Source organism: Rana temporaria, chromosome 1 (genome assembly GCF_905171775.1).
Source record: "Rana temporaria chromosome 1, aRanTem1.1, whole genome shotgun sequence".
Taxonomy (NCBI): domain Eukaryota; kingdom Metazoa; phylum Chordata; class Amphibia; order Anura; family Ranidae; genus Rana; species Rana temporaria.
In genome coordinates this window covers 419971018-419993245 of record NC_053489.1, presented here as the reverse complement: position 1 = coordinate 419993245, position 22228 = coordinate 419971018, and the positions used below count along the sequence as shown (strand labels likewise).

The 22228-nt window shown below is 41.9% G+C and overlaps 1 protein-coding gene across 1 annotated transcript in view; it reads right to left on the bottom strand.

The window, feature by feature from the left end:
* The window catches only part of CFAP299 (cilia and flagella associated protein 299), a 632736-nt gene that overhangs the window by 12403 nt on the left and 598105 nt on the right, over nucleotides 1–22228 (bottom strand). Inside the window, exon 5 of the mRNA XM_040325089.1 lies at nucleotides 2885–3014. Within this exon, the coding sequence (XP_040181023.1) occupies nucleotides 2885–3014 (130 nt within the window). The remainder of the gene's footprint in view (nucleotides 1–2884; nucleotides 3015–22228) is intronic.

Genomic DNA, 22228 nt, shown 5'->3' with positions numbered 1-22228 from the left:
ATTTCACAAAGAAAGTGTAAATAAAAAAAAAACACACAGACACCGTTGGGAAAGTCCTTTGTTAAAAAAATAAAAAATAAATAAAGATTCCAGCGGTGGTAATCCACTCTCGGTCTCCACTCCAACGCTGTCGGGAAACCTGCGATGGATGCTCTCGTCTCCTGGGTCCAGTGATGGATGATCTCCTCTCCATCCAGGTCCAGGCTCCAGCGATGAGATGTCCAGCGCAGCGCATCCTGTCTCCACCAGCAACACCCCGGGAAATTTATTAAAACAAAAGTACAAAAAGACTCACATTTATGATGTTTAAAATCGCATGTAACCCACGAGTAGCGAACTCGTAACCGTCCATCGGATGCTAGACTGTATCCAGCGCTCCAATCCCGACACGTATCGTCACACCACGTGACTTCATCAGGGGAATGATGAAGTCATGTGGTGTGACGATACGCGTCGGGATTGGAGAGCTGGATACACTCTAGCATCTGACGGACGGTTACGAGTTTGCTACTCGTGGGATACATGCGATTTTAAACTTCATAAATGTGAGTCTTTTTGTACTTTTGTTTTAATAAATTTCCATCTGCTTTGCTGGATTACGTGATGTACCTTCATTTCCTCTCCCTCTATGTGCGACACTGCTTTCTGAGTCATTCAGCACTGTCTGCCTGATCCACAGGGATTTGGGAGGAAGAGGAGAAGCAGGCCATCAATGAGTTTGTTGCTCGTGGAGATAAGCACCATATCATTATATTTATACTTGGACTACATGCACTAGGATCTGATTCATCAGGCTCCAATCACCAGCCGTGAGCCATCTGAGGCTTAGGATTTCCAACCTGACCTATAGGAGATTTGGAGGAGGAGGGGAACCAGCCACTGACGAGCTCGCCGCTCGTGGAGATAAGCCCCATATCTGTATATCTATGTGAGTGCATCTTACTGATCACGTCCGAGGCTCCGCTGTATAACAATATCACACCATCTTGCTGTATGTCATTCTTGTTTTGCATGTACTGCCCTGTACTGTGAGTTACATCTACTATACAGACCTGGATCTCATGCACAAGGATTTGGCCAACAAACTTTAGCTACTAGCCGTGAGGTGAGCTGCTGGGACCACTGGAGGTGTGTGTGAGACCTTATGGTGTACGGCTTACCTTTTCTTCACCAGTCTTCGGTCACGGGGTCTTCCTCTTCTGAACGTTCTTTTTTATCTCAGTTTCACATTTTTTTATCAGCTGGATCAGACTCTCTTCACCTTTTTTTGAACTGTATCATTTTTCATGCAGCCGGACTTCTCATTATAGACCATTTGTGTACTAACCTGTACATCCAGGGATTGTTCAATATATTGCTATCGCATTGCCATCTAACTGTCACTTTTACTTTGGTTGGTTTGCCAACTAGGTTCACTAATATTATATATAGTTTATATATTATATATTTTTATATATTTTTTTTTTCACAGCGCAAATATTGTTCATCTGTTTTATATCACTATTTGTCTATCAAGGTAGACCTTCTTGGTATTTGCAGCAGTATCCCTGTCACCTCCCCTTCCCCCCTCCCCCCCTTTTCTCACCTAGACAGCGCAGGAGTTTCACTTTATTCATGCTCCAAATTACGGTATTTTTTCAAGCTTCAAGCGACATTAAAGCGAAGTTCCACCCAAAAGTGGAACTTCCAATTTAAGCACTTCTCGCCCCCTGACATGTCATTTTTTTGGGGGGGGGGAGTGTGTACCCTCTTTTTAGTGGGACTTCCTGTCCCACTTTCTCCATCCTTTCTTTGGCTGCCTAGGTGACTCCTTCTCTGGCCCTAGGTGGCCCCTCCCTGCCAGCGATCTTCTAGGACACAACTCAGGTCCCAGAAGATTGGCTGGCCAATAGGAGAGCGCAGCACGTCTCTCGCATGCACAGTGCACGCCCGGCTAAGACGGTATAAGCTGTCACGAACGGGTGCCCACAGTTAAGATGACGGCGCCAAGGAGAGGAGGGAGAGAGGAGCGAGCTTCCAGGTGGCCGCATCGCTGGACCATGGAGAAGGTAAGTGTCGGTTTATTAAAAGTCAGCAGCTATGCTTTTTGTAGCTGCTGACTTTTAATAAACTAAAACACCTGTGGAAGATCAGGCATGAATGAGCACTACTGAATATGAAGGAAATCTTAGTGTTAGTGTTCACACTGGTTCAGAGGAGGGCTTTTTGGTTCTATTAGAGCATCACAACCTACTGGGGTACACTTTCTCTTTACTTTGTTAAAAAAAAAAAAAATTAAAACAGGACTCTGTTGAAACAAACGGAAAAAAGTTTTTTAAATGATGGAAAGGAAGGATGGTGGCAAATCCTCCCTGTGCCACAGTTATGTTATTCTAAATGCAATAAGGGAGTGTTATTTTGGATGAAGTGTTCTTTGCAATGTTAAGAATAGGGACAGAACACACTTTATACAGATCGTTTTTCACTCTAACTACACTGTAACTCAGGAACTATGTTTTAAAATACCACAAAACTGACATTTATTTGCTTTCCTAATGAACTACCTGATACGCCTGTATATTTAAAGGTGTATAATGAAAAAGTTCCATGATGGATTCTCTTTTACACAACTTAAAATAACAAGGAATACATATTTCTACATGTGACTGAGCCATGAACAATGACTCTCTGATGTTTAAAAGACCGTGCAGATCCCTCATTTCAAACAGATCCTTAAATATATAAACACACAAAGGAGTGACAATATTAGTCCTCAAGTTGCTAAGTGATACCACTTGTAAAGCCATGAAACACAGGCAATAAAAACAGTACGGAATCCTTAAAACAGATGGTAATGTGAGAGGAGAAGTGAAAATTGCCGCTTTGCTCTGAGAAAAATATTTACCTTAGGATCCACGTTTAGTATTTTCCTGTCCCTCTTATTTTTGAACAGTAATCCGGAAGAATTTTCTGCAATCACTTGGTAATTTGGACTTGCATTTGAAGTCGAAACATGGGTTTCCCAGTTATAAAAACTGCAAAACAGAAAAGCAAAGAAACGAATCAAACACATTTTACTCACTGCGCTCCACATCAAAGGCACTCATTTGCATGATTAAAGAGATCATGTCACCATTAATTTCAACAATCTTCCCATAAGAGGATATGTGCCTTTACATTATTGACCTGTAGACATCCATAAACCCTGAGACTTCAGCTGGGTGCTACCATCTTGGATGTGATGTCAGTAGCACCAGTTGTCATTCAGTTCACACTGTAGGGTTGTTTTACTAAAACTGGAGAGTACAAAATCGGGTGCAGCTCTGCATAGAAATCAATTAGCTTAGAGGGTTTTTATGTAAAAGCTTAATTGAACAAGCTGAAGTTAGAAGCTGATTGGCTACAATTCAGAGCTCCACCAGATTTTGCACTCTCCAGTTTTAGTAAATTAACCCCACTATATTATTTCCCTTCACACCTTACCTGGCAGTTACATAAAAGGTTATGCAGAAAGGAGAGGAGAGGGGAAAAGGAGCTGGGCCAGCACAGACAGTAGTTAGACACTTCCAAAGTGGGATAGGGTAGGGCTATGACATGCAAGAAAGAAAGGGGCTGTTTTTTTTTCTGAACTCTTTTACCTTAGGTTGGTGACTGAGGGCCAGATCCACAAACGAATTACGCCGGTGTATCTATGGATACGCCGCGTAATTTCAAAGTTCCCCCGTCGTATCTGTGTTTTGTATCCACAAAACAAGATACGACTGAATCTGGGCTCGATCCAACAGGCGTACGTCTTAGTATGCCGTCGGATCGTAGGTGCATATTTACTCTGGCCGCTAGGTGGCGTTTCCATCTAATTCCGCGTCGAGTATGCAAACTAGCTAGATACGGCGATCTACGAACGTACGTCCGGCGCATTTTTTTACGTTGTTTCCGTAAGGCTTTTTTCGGCGTATAGTTACCCCTGCTATATGAGGCGTATTCCTATGTTAAGTATGGCCGTCGTTCCCGCGTCAAATTTTGAAAATGTTACGTCGTTTGCGTAAGTCGTTCACGAATAGGGCTTTGCGTAGAATGACGTCACCGTCGTAAGCATTGGCTCGTTTTGGTTTAATTTCGAGCATGCGCACTGGGATACCCCCACATTACATAAAACACGCCCCCATCACATCCATTTGAATTGTGCGCCCTTACGCCACCTAAATTTCACTACGCCGCCGTAACTTACGGCAGAAATTCTTTCAGGATACAAAAAAAAAACTGTAAGTTACAGCGGCGTAGCGTATCAGAGATACGCTACGCCAGATGGAGGAACGTGGATCTGCCCCTGAGTCTTTTAAAAGCATGTCTTTTGCTAGATTTACACATACACGGTATTCTTTTCAAATAAAGGTCACATTAGAAATATTCAGCTAAAAACTGTTACCTAGTCATGTGATTATGTGCATACACCTCAATCATTTCTGTATATTTAACCTTGGCTCTTATGTTACATATAATCTTGCAAAGGGAGATTGTAAAAGATTATGGTTGCAAATTGTGGAACCTACACTACCCAAGTTTTAAGCCTCGTACACATGGCCGGTTTTTCTAGAAGGGAAAACTGCGAGGAGAGCTTTTGGCCGGGAATCCCAGCCGTGTGTATGCCTTGCAGTTTTTCCAACAGGAAAACTAACAAAAAAGGCAAGACGAAAAAAAATAAGAGAACAAGCTCTCCTTTTTCCTGCCGGGATTCCCAGCGGACTTTTTCCCGGCAGTTTTCCTATGGGAAAAACTGCAATGCAGCATACACACGGTCGGGATTCCCGACCAAAGCTCTTATCTGAGTTTTCCAGATGGGAAAACCTGCCGTGTGCAGGAGGAAAAGTTACCGAGCAGGTTCTCGGCTTTCCCCTCGGGATTTCCAACGGAACTTTTCCCGTCGGAAATCCTGCACATGTGTACTAGGCATTATATTACCCCTTCTCCAATCCATTCCCCTTCCTAGCATGACAGATCAGGAACTCGGAGATTGCTACATTTGATCATCAATTTAGAAACCAGGTGACCAGATGGCATCTTTGCAAAACTAAGAAACACATACCTGATAATAAGACCAAGAAAATGTACTGTCTAGTAGAATGTGCCTTGACAGGAAAGTGTGAAAAGCGCATCTATGGTCAAATTTTCTTATAATTTCCACATTTCTAAAAGTTGAAGTCTTAAAGTTTGAAAACTTTGTGGAGATCCCCACACATTTACTACCTTGAATTCTGTGACTTGCCAAAAAGTATTGGGACGTCTGCCTTTACACACACATGAACTTTGATGGCATCCCAGTCTTAGTCCGTAGGGTTCAAAATTGAGTTGGCCCACCCTATGCAGCTGTAACAGCTTCAACTCTTCTGGGAAAGCTGTCCACAAGGTTTAGGAGTGTGTCTATGGGAATGTTTGACCATTCTTCCAGAAGTGCATTTGTGAGGTCAGGCACTGATGTTGGACGAGAAGACCTGGCTCGCAGTCTCCACTCTAATTCATCCCAAAGGTGTTCTATGGGGTTGAGGTCAGGACTGTGCAGGCCAGTCAAGTTCTTCCACCCCAAACTTGCTCATCCATGTATTTATGAACCTTGCTTTTTTTCTTCTCTCCCTCTACTGAGATATGTTGCACCATTTTCCTCCAGCCAGCAGGGGGGGAGCTATAGCCAAGCAAGCCCATAGACCTCTATGCAGAGCGCTGAGAATAATGGAAGTTGTAGTTTGAGACTTTGGGATCCATATAATGGGACAAATAGACTCCTTACAATACAAATCTCAACAGCCACTGTGCAGTAAGTGAAGTGGAGAGACAATTTGTATTAAACTGCCCAGGAAAGCTCTTCCTCTTGGCATTAGGGGGGTTTGAGAGAGAGAGAGCACCTATGTCTGGCAATTCGTCTGCTAGTGGGAGACCATAACAGCAGAAATCCAAGCCCGAGACTGGGAGTGAGGACACCTGGGGGCAGTGCAACCCCACCCACATCATAGCACCTCCACGCCGAGAAAATTAAGTTCAATGCTTCCAAGCATGCGCCAAATTATTTCCGAGCATGCGTCGAAATTTTGCGCTTCGGAATTGCTACAGACGATCTGAATTTCCGCTTGGATTTTTTTCCGTGTGAAAATGTGAGAACCAGCTCTCAAATTTTTGTTGGCGGAAATTCCGACAGGAAAAGTCAGATGGAGCCTACGCAGGGTCGGAATTTCCTACCAAAAGCTTACATCGGACATTTTTTGTTGGAAATTCCGACCGTGTGTACGGGGCATGAGGAGGCCCCCCTTCAACAGAGAGCTTACTGTAAAATACTGGGGACTGGTGAGAGGGCTATATGAACAAAAGTCATATATCTGTGAAGGCTTTGAGACAGATAACATAGCCTTCACAGAGAAGAAGAAAAATATCAATAATAAATAATCAGCCTTGACAGCACGGCTAAAGTCAGAACATTCATAATTCAGTAAACTGATAAGCGCTTAGGAATTATTGAAATAGAAATGCCCCTATCTCTTAGGACTAAACAGGCATGCTGTCAAAGCCAGAAACCACAGTGAACTTGTCCTTGAAAGAAAAGACCTGGTTAATCTTGAAGAGCCCATAGGGTTTCTGCCAAGAGCACCGTAAGACCAAAGTACCACATTCTTCTCAGACAGTTCTGTGCAATGATAATTACTGTTATGCCCCCCATTTCAATCTTCTGGAGTAGACAAGTAAGATTCTTCAGTGGAGGAAATGCATAGATCAGATTTTACTGTTCTTACGGAACCAGCAGAACATCCACTGCCACTGCCACAAGATCTGTTTCTGGATACAAATTTATTCAGTTTTTTATTGAATATGTCCAGAAAGTCCACATCCAGTGTCCCCCACCTGCGAAAGAAGTCCTGAAAAACCTCTAGGTGAAATGACCATTCCCTTCAGTCTAGTCTCTGTCAACTGAAGAAGTCCACACCCGGAATGTGAACAGTGGACAAGACTGGAACATGTTGTACTGCCCAATATGGAATATTTTCTGCTTCTCTTTCTGCAGCAGGAATCCTGGTTCCTCCCTGATGATTGATGTATGCTACTGCTGTGACATTGTTCAACAAAATCCTGATTGGATGATCTTCAACCGAAAGGTGCAGTGTTGAAAGTGACAGGAATCAGATCACTCACAGCTCCAGAATGCGGATGGGAAGAGATGTATCTTCTGGTGTTCAAGTCACTTGCACCAATAATGCCCTGTACACATGATCGGGCTTTTGCCCGACCAAACTCACATCAGAATTGGGAGGGAATTCCATTGGAGGAAAAGAGAACATGTTCTCTATGTAAACTCTGATGGAATTCCTCTGAATATCCGATGGAAAAACTCTGATGGGCATACACATGGTCGGAATTTCCGATGGAAAAAGTCTGTCTGACTTTTTCCATTGGAAATTCCAATTGTGTGTACCAGGCATAAGGTGTCTAGAATACCTTTATAGACTGTCAGGCTGGCATATGTTATGAGAAACTTCTTGAACAACAGAAGGAAGAATTTCCCAGACTCCTAGACAGTAAATTCTGAATCTGGGAGCAGAGTTTTGCAGTTTCTCTTGGGGAAGAAAGGCTCTAGAATAAGCAGTATTGTATGAGACCCAAATCCTCCAAGGAATCAGATTTTTGCAGTGACGACTTCTGAAAGTTTAGAAACGAACCAAACCTTTATAGAATTTAGACTGTCGCCTGGACATTGTCTGACAGGGTCTGTGCCAACTGTTCTCTCAACAGGGAATCATCCAGGTATTCCACTTCCCTAAGCACAGGAAGGCTAGAACTGGGACCAGTACCTTTGTAAATACTTGGGGTGCAAACGACAAATCAATTGGAAGGGCTACAAACTGATAGTGTTGTGATCTGGGGGATGTTAGCTCTTGTGATAGATGCATTTTGTACAGTGAGTACATGACAGACAGGAAATATAGTTAAGGGCCTGGTAGCAGTGTCGACCGAGAACCGCTGGGGGGGGAGTTCTGATCAGCCAACTTAGGTGCTCTTGTTCAAGGTCATCTGCTGATCTGAGAACTGTAGTGGGGACTTTTAATGGCAACTAAAATCACAGGTAGTGTTACTCACTGTGTTTCTGGCTTGGTCGCAAAAAGGCTAGGAGAGTGATGAGGGCTTCAGGAACAGCCGAGGATTCGGTGATCCCTGGCAAATCGCCATTCGACCCCCGAGGGGGTCCCGACCCCCAGGTTGAGAACCACTGGTATAGAGTGTGTGTGTGTGTTTGTGTGTAACACTGCAGTTAGTAATTTCTCCAATGCTTTAAAGTGATTGTAAACCCCCATCTAAAATAGACATGAATGGCAAAACATTTGTACATAGATATGAAAAAATTATAAATACCCTTTTTCCCCCCTTTTTATAAGTGGTTGCATCCCCTCTGTTCTCAGCTGCCTAAGAACTGGGGGAGGAGAAACAGCATCACACTGAGCTTCCCAGTGAAAGGCTATGAGGGGGGGGGGGGTATGTGTGTGTCAGGACAAGTCTGATCATTAAAGAAGAGCACATTGAGGTCTCAGCACAACAGAACTGACCATGGTGTGTTCTCCTACTTAGTGTAGTTAGTTTTTAATAGGAAAGCAGAGGGACTGGCAAGAACACCATGGATTGCACACAAAGAAAGCAATACAAAGAGAACCAGATACTTTTTCATACAAGTCAAATGGATGGTACAGCGGGCACAGGAGTATGAAATTATGGGTTTACATAATCTTTAACTCTTTGTGCAGAGACTAGGCAAAAACAATGGCAGAAAAAAAATGAATAGTGTGCAATGCCTATTATACGGCAAAGCTCAAAAGACACCTAGTATAGTTATAGGCCTGGAGATCACTCTGCAGCAAACAAGCATACTATTAGGGAACCACAGAGTGCTGTATGCAGAGCCAATTGAACAATATCTCATTCCAGGAATTTTACACACTGTCCTGGCTACCTGGCTAATAAACCTTTATTCTAGGGAGTGCCAGAAGCAGAGTCTGGTGTCGGGAGGTCACATTACAGCCAAGTGCTACTATCTTCAGTCCGGTGGAGTTTGGGTAAGGCAGCGCAGAGGATTAGCTGATCTGCTGCATAAGAGAAATGAAATTATGAAGTATTGCTTTAAGGAAAGGGTTAAAAACGTTTTAATAAAAATGGTTACTTTTTTTTTTGTGAAAAGATGTCCATCCTTCTTGGTCACTAGCACCAAAAATGTAAGCATAATGAGTATGGGAGGGATTCTACCTGTTCAAATCCTCCTGTAGGCAGCCGTATAAATCAGTTAAGTATGATTTACATCTGATTCTGGGTCTCCACTGTAAAGACATGCCCTTACTATTTATTAGGGTTGTCCCGATACTGATACTAGTATCGGTATCGGGACCGATACCAAGCATTTGCCAGAGTACTTGCACTCGGGCAAATGCTCCCGATGCTTCACCCGATACTACTGTCAGGGGTGATCAGTGCATGGGGAAGTTACAGGCACCAATCACCGTTATATAGTGTATTCCGGCGTGTATCCCACTGTGTATTCCCGCTGTGTATTCCCCTGTGTATTCCCGCCGTGTATTCCCACGTGTAATCCTCTGTGTATTCCCGCCGTGTATTCCTCCGTGTATTTCTCTGTGTATTCCCGCCGTGTATTCCTCTGTGTATTCCCGCCGTGTATTCCTCCGTGTATCCAGCCGTGTTTCTCTCCCCTTCCCTGCTCCTCCTGCACCCCCTGGAACTGTCAGGATGGAGAGCGGGGTAGGAGCCGGTAAATCCAGCTCCTTACTGCTCCGAATGGACAGAGTCAGTGATCACTGACTGAGGAGAAGCGCTGTCTTCATTCCATTCATTTTCAGTGCAGCCGAGGCTGCTGAGAAAGGGACTGGGGAACATGTGTCCCTAGTCCCTTTCTCTGTCTCAAAGGGGAGATGTCAGAGGTCTGTTAAGACCCCTGATATCTCACCAAAGCCCCCCAACAGGGCTAAAAAAAAAAAAATAAAGAATAAAAAAAAAAGAATAAAAAAATGATTGTAGAAAATAATAAAAAAAATAAAAGAAAGAACACACTGACACAGTCCACACACCCCCCCCCTTAAAAAAATAAAGCATTATTAATAAAAAATAAATTGTAAAAAAAATATTGTAAAAAATGAAAAACAAATTGTTAAAGATATAAAAAAAAAAAACTACCGACAAATGTGCTGCTGTCACATGAGATTAAAAAAAAAGTATCGGTATTCGGTATCGGCGAGTACTGGAAAAAAAGTATTGGTACTTGTACTCAGTCTTAAAAAAGTGGTATCGGGACAACCCTACTATTTATACAAACTAAAATAGTCATTGTGACTGTGGAGCGAAAAAACCCACATTTTACAGTTGTCACTGGAAGGGGAATAAAGGGAATATATTGCTATATAGACAACTGCTATGGTGATACCCAGCAGACGTGTGATTTCGTGAGGGGACACAGCAATACAAATCTGACAGAGGTCTCATCCCTTCCTCATCCAATCTAAAGCTTAAAAAAGTTTCATATGTTCATATGTTCTACACTTTTTATAAAAGTTAAATGATAAATATCATGGTGGCTCTTATTGGTATATAGTGACTTCATAACAGGTTGCCTGCTTGCTGCATGTTACCCTGTTGCAGATTTTGACTACTACTTAAAAGCACATATTACTATAGACCTGGGTCACAACTGTGTAAGGGCGTGCAATGAATATTTACTACATATGTTTTTAATGGCGGATTGAGTCAGGGTCAAAGCACTGATAGTTATGCATCTGTTTCTTAGTCTTAACCAGGTGCATACATCCAGATAGGATCATAAGACATGGTAAATGCACTTAGCACAGTATACTCATGTGTCATATTGACCTAAATAACACAGCACATAAACATCTCAAACATCTGGAGTGAGTAATTAACATATATCATTTTCAGAAACAAGCTCATGACCACGAAAAGGTCTGAAATGTTCTTTCCAAACAGTATCTTAACCTTATCAACTTTAAATGGCCCATTGTACACTTGCACTTTCTAGCTTGTGTAGCGGTGCCCCCGCGGGGTCGCTGAGTGTAGTAGTTCCACCTGTCACCCTACTCAGCCAGGCATTCATTTCCAGTCACATGTTGACAGACAAATTTTTATTTTTTTTGTTGTTTTTATTAGGGGATTTAACTTGGATGGAGAAAAGGGACATGGGATGCCCAGATAATTGATTTTGTTAAATTGAACAAACAATTTTGAATCTATATTGGCAGTCTCTAAAGCTCCATACTTCCCCAGCACATCACTTGGGTACATTCTGCTTCCTCTACTGCACAATCCTAGATTCCTGTCATAGTTAGCATATGGTTAGGCCTCACTCTGAATAAGTCCCAACTGTTCAATAGCTGCCATTTGCTGGCAGGGGTCTGCAGGCCCCTTTGGTGTAGCAACATATAGCGATGAAAATAAATACTTATGTGCTAACTGAATCTTGGTGGACTACTGGTCCCAGTAAGTCATGTGCAAGTCCTGCCAACTCTCTTGGCTGCAGCAACTTAAATCAAACACCAGCGACATCACAGTCTCTCCTTCTGGCTTCACATCCAATCCTGGCATGTCTCTCAAAGATTTCCACACTGTGCCTGTTGCTCACCGACCCCAGAATGTATCCCTCCTAGTGACTTGCCCAGAAATGCTCCCCGCTGTCCTCTTTCGGCCCCAAAGCACCCTCTCGATGTTGAGGGCATGTGGCCTAGTACGGTTCAGGAGGGGGGAGCGCTCTCTCGTCCCCCCCTCTTTTTCTGCGGCCTGCCAGGTTGTGTGCTCAGATAAGGGTCTCATGTGGATTTTTGGGGGGACCCCTACGCCATTCCTTTTTTTTATTTTGGCGCAGGGTTCCCCTTAAAATCCATACCAGACCTGAAGGTTTGTGTTATTATAAAATTATTTAATGGTTTTTAATGATAATGATAATGAAGCGTGGTAAATAATTGTTTCATTTTGTGTACACCATTATTTAAAGTGAACATGATCTGGTTTAAAAAGTTCCCAAAGTTACAACAGTGCTGAAGTGCAAACACCATGTATTACTTGCAAATGCTTGTATTGTTTCTGTGGAGCCCCTTGGATTCTAGGTTCAGACTATACCAAGGAACTCCCAAGTCAAGATTAAACCCTTTCTCCACTGTCCATTTCACCCATTCTTATTCAACTATCAAATTCCAGAGTTTTAAATGGCAGTAGAAGCTTTTGCATTTGACAACTGAAAGAAAGGGTTGGAGCTTAGTGCCATGAGGGAGCATACCGGTACCTTTATCTTGGCTTACAGAGGAGCAAAGGTCCTGTGTACAGCCTGGACATAGGTGTTCCAGGACACATGAATTGGTTTAAAGACTAAGGCTTCATCCCGCCGACGTAACTTGCCTACGCCGGCGTAGGGTGGGCGCACATTTAGGCTGGACGCATGGTGGCGCTTCCATTGATTAGCCATTCAAATATGCAAATAAGTGAAATACGGCGATTCACAAACATACGTGCGCCCGACGCAGTGCGCGTAAGTTGTACGTCCGGCGTAAAGTTATTCCCCATAAAGGAGGTGTAACCCAGCAGCAGACATGCAAAGGTCTGCACCAGGGAACACAAGCCGGCATATTTTAGGTTGGACGTGTCTGGCTGGGCGTAGGTTACGTTCACGCCGTACGCAGTGATCCGGCGTAGTTTAGGCAGTTGTTCCAACGTGGTTGTGATCATGCGCATGGGAATGCGTCCACGTCTCGATGCATGCGCAGTTCGTGATACGTTTCTGTCTGGCGCTCGGCCCATCATTTGCATGGGGTCACGCCTCATTTGCATGGCTCACGCCCACTTCCACCTATGCCGGCGTACGCCTTCGAAACCCAGCGCAGCGTTGGGAGCACTGGCTTGGTGAATTCCATGCTTGCCTCTCTGCGCTGCGTTGGCATAGCGTACATTGTTTGCGCTACGGCGGCGTAATGTGCGCCCGCACTCTGTGAATCTGGGCCTAATACCACTAGATAACTGCACTTCAGCATTGTTGGTACTTTAGGAACTTTTTAAGCCAGGTTCAGTACACAAATTAAAAGTTCATGGTTAGAATAGTGTTCCAGTTACACCACCAATTTTAAGAAAATTTATCATCAGTAATGATGAGAGATCTGACCATCTATAGCTATGCAAAAATATGATACAGCCGTGGCCAACCATTTCCAGCAGGGTTGATGCTGGGGTGCTCAGGCTCGGGCCAGACACTGATAGAAGTCACAAGACTGTCATATACTGCTAAAGAGAAAAGGTATTTGAAATAGAATGTATAAATAACTGACTTTATTTTTAAGTAGAAATTAACTTTTCTATATGTGTTTTGACATACTTATATTAGCTAACAGTTTGCATAGAGTCACACCCTGCTTCTGCTGAGTCATTGTGGTTAAATTCATGGAACAGCCTGATTGTATAAGCAAAGTCATCTTTTAGCCAATGTTAAAACTAAATTCAGCTGGTTTAAATCTTGATAAGAAAATACTGAGTTTGTAAAATCTTTAGAGACATATGCATTAACACACAGCCCCTCCTATCTTTCTTCTGTATATAAGTCCCTCTGAGAGAATAAACTTTAGAGATCTAATGAACACTTAAATGCTTTCTTGTGTCTCATTGTGATTTCTCACGGAATTCCGGGGGTTACTGAAATTTATCCTGCATTTACCTGAAGTACACCTGGGTGGCAGTATTACCTTTAACAGTATTTAGCAGTTTATATTTACTAATATAATTGCATTTCTGTGTACTGTGGGAGACAAGATATAATGAATGCAGGGTCTTGGGTAAGTAACACTTTAAGTCAACTAACATTTATCTATCGGGCCTTTAGACATGCATAGCACAAGTTTTGCACAGGAATTTAAGCATATAAACTACCAATTTAAAGGAAAGCAGTTATATGAGAATCAAGTAATGTTTGACCATTAAGCATCCCACAGTGAATTGGTTTCAGTACTTGTGATTTGCATATTTTAAACAGTTTCCAATGTTGTTAAAGTAACTCAGGAATTTACATAAGGGAGCACCACTTAATTAGGCCTTTATTCACACCATGTTCCTAAATGAGTCATAATTGGTTTTGTGGTCTGGCAAAAGATTAATACGTTCTTGAGTCCCTGCGGGAAAAAAGTATGCAACAGTGGACATAATCCAAGGTCACTTATTCACAATCAGTATCCAGCAATACCACATAAAGCACACACAGGAGAGGCTAATGTGTGAGATAGATGGCTGTTCCATTACATAGAAAGATGTCTCCTGATTCGACATGTGCAGGTCATTTATAAGAGCCTGAGATAACTTGAGGAAAACTATTACTCTTTATCATACAAATCATCCTAGAAAACATCAAAGAGGCAATAAAGAAACAAATGTACATCTTCCCCAGGGTTTTATACAAAATTGTTCAAATAAAGCTGAATAAACATTTTCTGAGATTGCTAATGCCTTTGACATTATAATAATGTTAAACAGAAACACCACAGACTGTTGATGTTGTTTCCATTAAAGAAATACTGCAATAGTATAAGTTATAAAAAATGGGCATGCACTTGTCTCATGATACAGAAGCTTTGATATAATACAGTAGAACTAAAATTTCGAAAACTACTTCTAATGCCGCGTACACACGATCGGTTAAACCGATGAGAATGGTCTGATGGACTGTTTTCATAGGTCAAAACCGATCGCGTGTGGGCGCCATCGGTTAGTTAACCATCGGTTAAAAAAAAGGCAACCTGTTTTAAAATTAACCGATGGATTCCTAACCGATAGGACAAAACCGATCGTTAGTAGGCACGACCATCGGTTAAAAATCCACGCATTGAACTTTGTTTTTTTCAGCACGTCGTTGTGTTTTACGTCACCGCATTCTGACACGATCGGTGTGTAGACGCAACGGACCATCAGTCAGCTTCATCGGTTAACCCAGTGTTTCTCAATTCCAGTCCTCAGGCCCCCCCAACAGGTCAGGTTTTCAGGATTTCCATTATTTTGCACAGGTGATTTGATCAGTTTCACTGCCTTAGTAATCACCACAGCCTTTTCATCTGAGGGAAATCCTGAAAACCTGACCTGTTGGGGGGGCCTGAGGACTGGAATTGAGAAACACTGGGTTAACCGAAGGTTAACAGAAGCCCCAAAGTAACTCTATGGGCGATGTCACTTCCCAGGCATTTCCCAGCTGTTGTTGGCTGTCTCCTGCACAGAGCTTCCGCTGCTGAAGACCGGACCAGATCGGCTTCAGAAAAGGTATGTATAGCATTTTTTGCTTTACATGGCTAAATAGGTTTTGTTTGTGACTGCAAGTAGATTTAAAGATATTAGTTTTAGGCTGAACTTCCAGTTTAACACAACAAGAAGCTGATACAAATTCTTAATAGGGCCCATCTCACATCCTAAAAGGTATCTATGGGCACATGGTATAATTGTTTATTTGATGGAGGCTCTTATCACTATTAAAATATGCATTACGTAAAACACCCCAAGTAATACAATTTAAATTCCCGTTCATATTGCCAGCAAAATTGTTTGAAAAGTGCCTACTTTCACAGGTAGACAACAATCTGACAGACCCAATGAAATTACTGCAGTGCTGTCACCCTTCTAGCCACTCTATCCACTTGGATTACAGCGGTATGGTACAGTGCACTTAGACACCATTGCCACTTCTGATTATTTTTCTCTAGGCTACCTATCAGCAGTTGGCCATGCCTTCTTCCAACCTTTGCACTGAAAAAAGACAACACTTCCTTGTCTAAACAGGCTGGATTGTTTGACTCTGAACAGCACCCCTCTACCAGCACTTACAGGAAATACAGTTCCCTCAACAACTTACACTTCATAGGAAAATTACATTGACATACAGAAGAATCCTAATATCTTGCCCTGCAGTCCTTATTAACATGCACATGCAAAGTAGCTTAAAAGGAATAAATGTCTGAAATAAAAAAATACCAGTTTTATTCTACAGTTTAACCCTGTGGATAGCAGCAGCAAATGAGTCTTTGCCTAACAAACTAGAGTAACATGCTTCATTCATCATGATTGGGCTTTTCTCTATGTGAGAAGTAGAATTAAAATGAGTGTGAAAGATGACCTTGTTGATGGAGAGTGTGGTGGTGCTGAGGCATTATGGGTGGAACTTCATATGGGTGTGCGTGTAGGTTGCCGACTGTGTTGTAGTTAGGTAGTAGACTTGCCAAGGCTGGGCAAAGGCTTAACTGTTCAGCACTGCAGTTCCGAGGATTTTTTGTCTTGGGCCAGCCTTCCCCCCTGTGTGAGACATAAATAGAGGGTAGGTCCAGTTCGAGGGGGGGGGGGAGAGTCCAGTGGGAGCCTGAGGGAGAAGAAATGTCACAGTTCATGGAATCCAAGAACCCAAGAAATAGTACTCAGCACAAAATCACGGTGTTCTGGTGGACACTACCAGCTATTGGGGATCACCAGTTTTGGACTAGCACCTGTAAAGGGAAGCCACCATCATTAGCCAGCTTAGGTTCTGGACTTTGTTATGCTCATTGTTTGCTCTACCATGAGAAGTACAGTAAAAGTTTTTAAACTGTTCTAAGCCTGGTCTGAAGACATTTAAAGGGGTGCATGATGGTTTCTGGCATATGAAGGAATGGGGTCAGTAAAGTACATGTGGGATATGAAGCTAAAAACTACAAAAGGTCTACTCGGCACGACAATTAGGAGCAGGAATCCTGAGGAGGTATATGCTGATGTCACCACGCCGTCTTGTCGAGGAGGCTTTTTGTATTGTAGCCGGCCGGCTTCATAATTTTATGCAAGATTTTAACCTCTGTTTGTAAGTTCAACTTTTTTACTTTATTAAAAACCAAGTTTAGACGTTATTACGCTATGGTCTATTGTATCCTCTCTTTGGGCTGATATCAATCAATACGCACGGGACATACGAAGTACATGGTTTTCTGCCAGGAGTTTCTTTCCATCCATCCACTAGTTTCATGCCTGTCTCCAGCTAAGGATTTATTGGTCAAGCGATATATGCATTTTTTGCTTGTCATCTGGTAAGGAGGCTCTCTGTGTGGTGGCAGTTCACTCGATTGTGATTCATTCACTGGGTGCTGTTTTGTCTACGCAATTTTGTTTTTTATACTCCAAGTGCAACTGCATATATTGTACATTCATTTATTTTGACAATATTACGCTATGGTATATATATATATATATATATATATATATATATATATATATATATATATATATGTGTGTGTGTGAAGGACTTTTATGCAATTGCCTATATGCTTCAGTTTAATTCTCTCTGTGAAGGACTTTTATGCAATTGCCTATATGCTTCAGTTTAATTCTCTCCCTGCTATTTTAATGTCTGTGTGTTATGTGTAGAAGGTGATTTCATGGGGACCCGAATGACTCATTCCTCTGCATAACAGACTGTTGAAATGTTAATGTCCCATCCCCAGCCAGCTCTCTATTCTAAAGGGTAATTGATCTATTGTGTGTGTGAAGAAGACCTGTGTTTACCCTTAAGAGATGTGTATTGTATCGTCAGGCTAAATGATTAGATAATTGGTTCATGTTAATTATTCTGATTGCTTCGTTGTAGTAATTAACTTCACTGATGTCATTATCTAAAGAAATGTGCCTTGTCAGGGTCGGCTCCAAAGTGTCTACCTATAATCTGTATGGGAGCCCAGTGTGTGGAAAGGGGGTGGAGATTTCATTGTTCTTTGATTGATGATTAGCTTGTAAACTGTATATAACTAGCAGCATGCTGCCATTAAAGTGTGTCTTGTTCCAGCATTAAGCTTTGGCTCATGTATGGTCTTTTATGGGAAGAAGGGAATGCTTGACGGGGATATTCTCTACTACCGTCACAATATATATATATATCTTTCCTTTTAGGTTTATAAATAATCACCATCTGTGGAGTCAACGCTAACCTGTGCTAGGAAGCTTGTAACTACTGCATCGCAGTTTGTGTCTTCTTGCAAAATAAAAGGCCTGGACTGGGTTAAAGCCACCTGCTCATTTGTTATACTATCTGGTAAGCATGTTTTCCACAAGGTGATGGAGCACTTTCTTGTGATTTAGTCACTGGGTGTATACCAAACTTACTTCCATCTGTGCAAACACTGGATCAACTATACAGTATATATTATATATTTGGACTGTAATTAGCGCATTTTTGTACACCATTCAATGTGTGCACAAATAGTCGATCTTGAAATATGTACTCCAAAACTTCACACCAGAGTGACTCCACAGATGTTCCACACTTAAGTGAAAACCCACCACCGAGTATCAAAGCCGCTTACCAAAGGGCAAGCTCGATTCAGCAATCGGCTAAAGCCCAGCCGCGGCCTTTGAAAGCTGAAGTAGACTCACATGGTAGAAGTTCCTGGAAATGGCTTCTTCTTCCGTATTCATAAACTCCACCAAATGGACATATGCGGAAAGAAGGTGCACCATAGCATAATTCCGTATAACGTGTTGATTTAAAAAAAAGTAAGTGGTACTTATAAGAAGCAGGTAAAATCGTAACATATAAAAACAGATGCCACCGGCAACAAACGGAGCCCTTCCTCCTCACATCAGCGTGGTGACGTCACTGCGTGTCCACCCAAACGCATTTCGTCATCAAACAGACGTTTTCAATGGGATAGGGCACAGCAGTGACTCACCATATAAATATACCCAGACCTCATTGTGAGATGCAGATCAGCAGCAACGAAGATGACATTTTAACTATGAGCAAAGATGCCATCACCCTATGGTAAATTGACATAGCATATGGTGCACTCATTCTAGCTTACAAAAATATTTTTTAGGAACTTCCATGACACGGACAACCACTCTCTATCATGGAGGCTCATGACCAAAAACAAATCTATTTTAAATAAATAATTATGTTAAACCCAGGGTCGCCAAAGCAAGGTAGTGACAAAAACAAGACTAGTGACACCTGCTGGGCCGATCTGGGGTAACCCAAAAGGAATTTTTAGAACAAACTTCCTTCTCCTCAACCCAAGTGTAAAGAAGCGATTGATATCAGTCATAATATATCATAAAGTGTCAAAAAAAAAAATTATTTTTTTGTGTGACTATAATCCTCAATGCCTAACATTGTGAAATAAACATATATTATTAAGGGAGAAGTGTTTATTACTTCCCGTGATTTTTAAATAAGTGAACCAAAAATATATCACCTATTTCAAAGGTCTGGCAAAAATTGTGCAGTGTATACATATATATGTAGAAACATACATATGCAAAATAATTTACTTAAAAATAAAAATATATAAAGGAATGTATATATAAAATTGGTAGTATACAGACCAATGAATTGGCCATATTAAATAAACCATACCTAATTAGTCCATAGGCCGTGTACGCGCCTATTGATGCATATCACAACGGGTTTACATATTCAAGCATTGTTTATAAACGCATTAACGTCCGTCTCTATGTTTAAAGTGGAGTTCCACCCATAAATATAACATTACATCAGTAGTTTTAAAAAAATGTCATTAGTCCTTTACGAATTTTTTTTTTTTTTTTAGATGCCTTCAAAGTGTTGTTGCTAGGCAGAATAGTTAATCTTCCCACTTCCTGCACCTAGGTGCTTAATGCTTCCTAACCTACACCGCACAGACTCCTGGGAATGTAGTGGGTGTAACTTTCCAGGAGTCTGTGCACTCCCCAGTCTCAAAGAATCATGTGACTTGGACAGCACAGGTGCTGAAACCTGATCTGACACTGCTTGTGCAGCACTGAGCATGTGCCAGATCTGCAAGGCTGAAATCCAGGAAGTCATACAGTCTGGCTTCATGATGCCCACACTTAAGATGGCCCCAGTCAATTTCTATTTTATAAAGTGTCTAAATGCTGTAACAACCTAACAAAACGGACCTTAGTTTACAGACTAACTTTACTAGAATACATTAAGCTTGTGTATTACAGGGGTATTTATATTTAAAAAGTGAAATTGTGGCCGGAACTCCGCTTTAACCCGTAAGGGGCATAAGTCTTTAGTCGATATATCCAGGTAATTTCCATCCTAAAAATTTCCCTTACCAAAAAGCTCCCCCTCCAATTGGGTTTGAATTTATCAATCCCCAAAAAGAGGGTATTGGACGGATCTCTATTATGTTTCAAAAGATAGTGTTTAGAAACAGAATGATTTTTGAAACCCACTAAGATATTGGTAATGTGTTCATTGAGGCGGACCTGAAACGGTTGTTTAGTCCGTCCCACATACTGCAGGCCACAAGGGCACTGCAGTAAGTACACAACTCCAGTGGTGGCACAGGTAATACAAGGTTTTATAGTGTACTCCCATCGTGTAGCAGTAGAGGTAAAGGTAGTAATACATTTCTAGGGGCAAAAATTCAAAGAGCAAACTCTACACCTTCTACATTTATATTAACCTGTTTATTGGTCAAATAAACCCCTACTACTGACTGGAGGGTTCAGAACATTACCTGCTACCTGTTTCCTCAAGGATTGTACACCCCTAAAGATAATCCTTGGTTTACCTGGTAAGATGTCCTTCAAAACATTGTCATTCATGGCTATATGCCAATGCTTATTAATAAGCTGTGTAATACTTTTATGTTGTACTGAATATGACGTTATGAAGGATACCCCCACTGGGAACTGGCTCCCCTCACAAGGGACTTTCTCTACGAAAAGGTCATCCCTATTGGTGGCCAGAACCCCATTCATAGACTCCTGTAGGGACTCCATCAAATAACCCTTCTCCAAAAAACGGCCTGTTAGTACCTCTGCCTGAATCAGGAACTCCTTAGTGTCAGAGCAGTTCCTCCGGAGCCTGAGGTGCTGGCTATTTGGGACCGCCCTGGTGACAACTGTCAGTTGGTATGAAGGAATTTCTATCTGTTCCCTTGAAAAAAGCAGAGGTCACAAACCGATCATCTTTTGATCGTAATTCTTAAGTCCAAGTAGTGGATCTCTGACTGACTGACATATTTAAGATGTATACCTCTCTGGTTGTTATTCAGAGATGCCATAAATTCAACCAAATCCTGATGGTCACTTGCCCATAGGAGGAGGATGTCATCGATTTACCTGGCCCAAAGGGTCATCTGAGGTATATCTCTTGAATGGATGACATCCTCCTCCCACCTGGCCATAAAAAGATTTGCCAGGCTGGGGGCATATTTAGCCCCCATAGCAACTCCCGTATCCTGCCTATAGAAGCTACCATCAAACCAGAAGTAATTAGAGGCTGCCGCAAATCTCAAGAGAGGCATTATAAAAATAACTTGTTTACACTGAAGCCCGGAATCACGTTCCATATAACCCTGCACTGCTTCAAAGCCTAACTCATAAGGAATGATGGTATACAGGGACATTACATCCACTGTTACCATCCACATGCCTACCATAGGAGAACACCCAGTTAATAAATTAATGATGTGTCTAGAATCTTTGACATAGGAAGGGATTTTCCTCACTAGTGGTTGTAAATAAAAATCCATATATCTGCCCACCCGGGACGTGATGGAATCAATCCCACTAACTATGGGATGTCCCGGGGGCAGACAGGATCCTTATGCAGTTTAGAGCTACCAGTAACTCCAGATCCTTAAAATATTTGGCCTTGGGATCACCCGGTAACAAAGTGTAGGTATCAGTATCATCCACAATATTATGCATTTCTAATAGATAGTCGGCTCTATCCAGGACAACAATAACTCCCCCCTTGTAAGCTGGTCTCACTACCAAGTCCTTATTATTACAGAGAGAATCCAATCCCTCTTGAAGAGTCTTATTTAATCTCGCTTTTTTAACCTCCATCAATTCAAGATCCATTATTAGCACACCCCGAAATGTTTTAAGGGAAGGTGCCAAGGCACCTGGGGGATTAAAAAGAGATGCGTTTGATAGTCCAGAGTGGACATATCTATTTGTCGCCACATGACTAGTGTGTGAAACACCAGCCATATATCATTTTATACTCAACTTCCTGATGAATTTATGAATGTCCATAAATGTATGAAATTTATCTAGGGTCTTTGGAGGCACAAATTTAGGACCTTTATACAAAATAGATTTTTCAGAATCGGTAAGTATTTTGGTGCTTAAATTAAAAATACCCTTCCCTGCTAAATTTTTGGTCGCTTTAGCTGCTCTATTCTGCCTCCCCCCTCTAGTTCCTCCCCTCTTT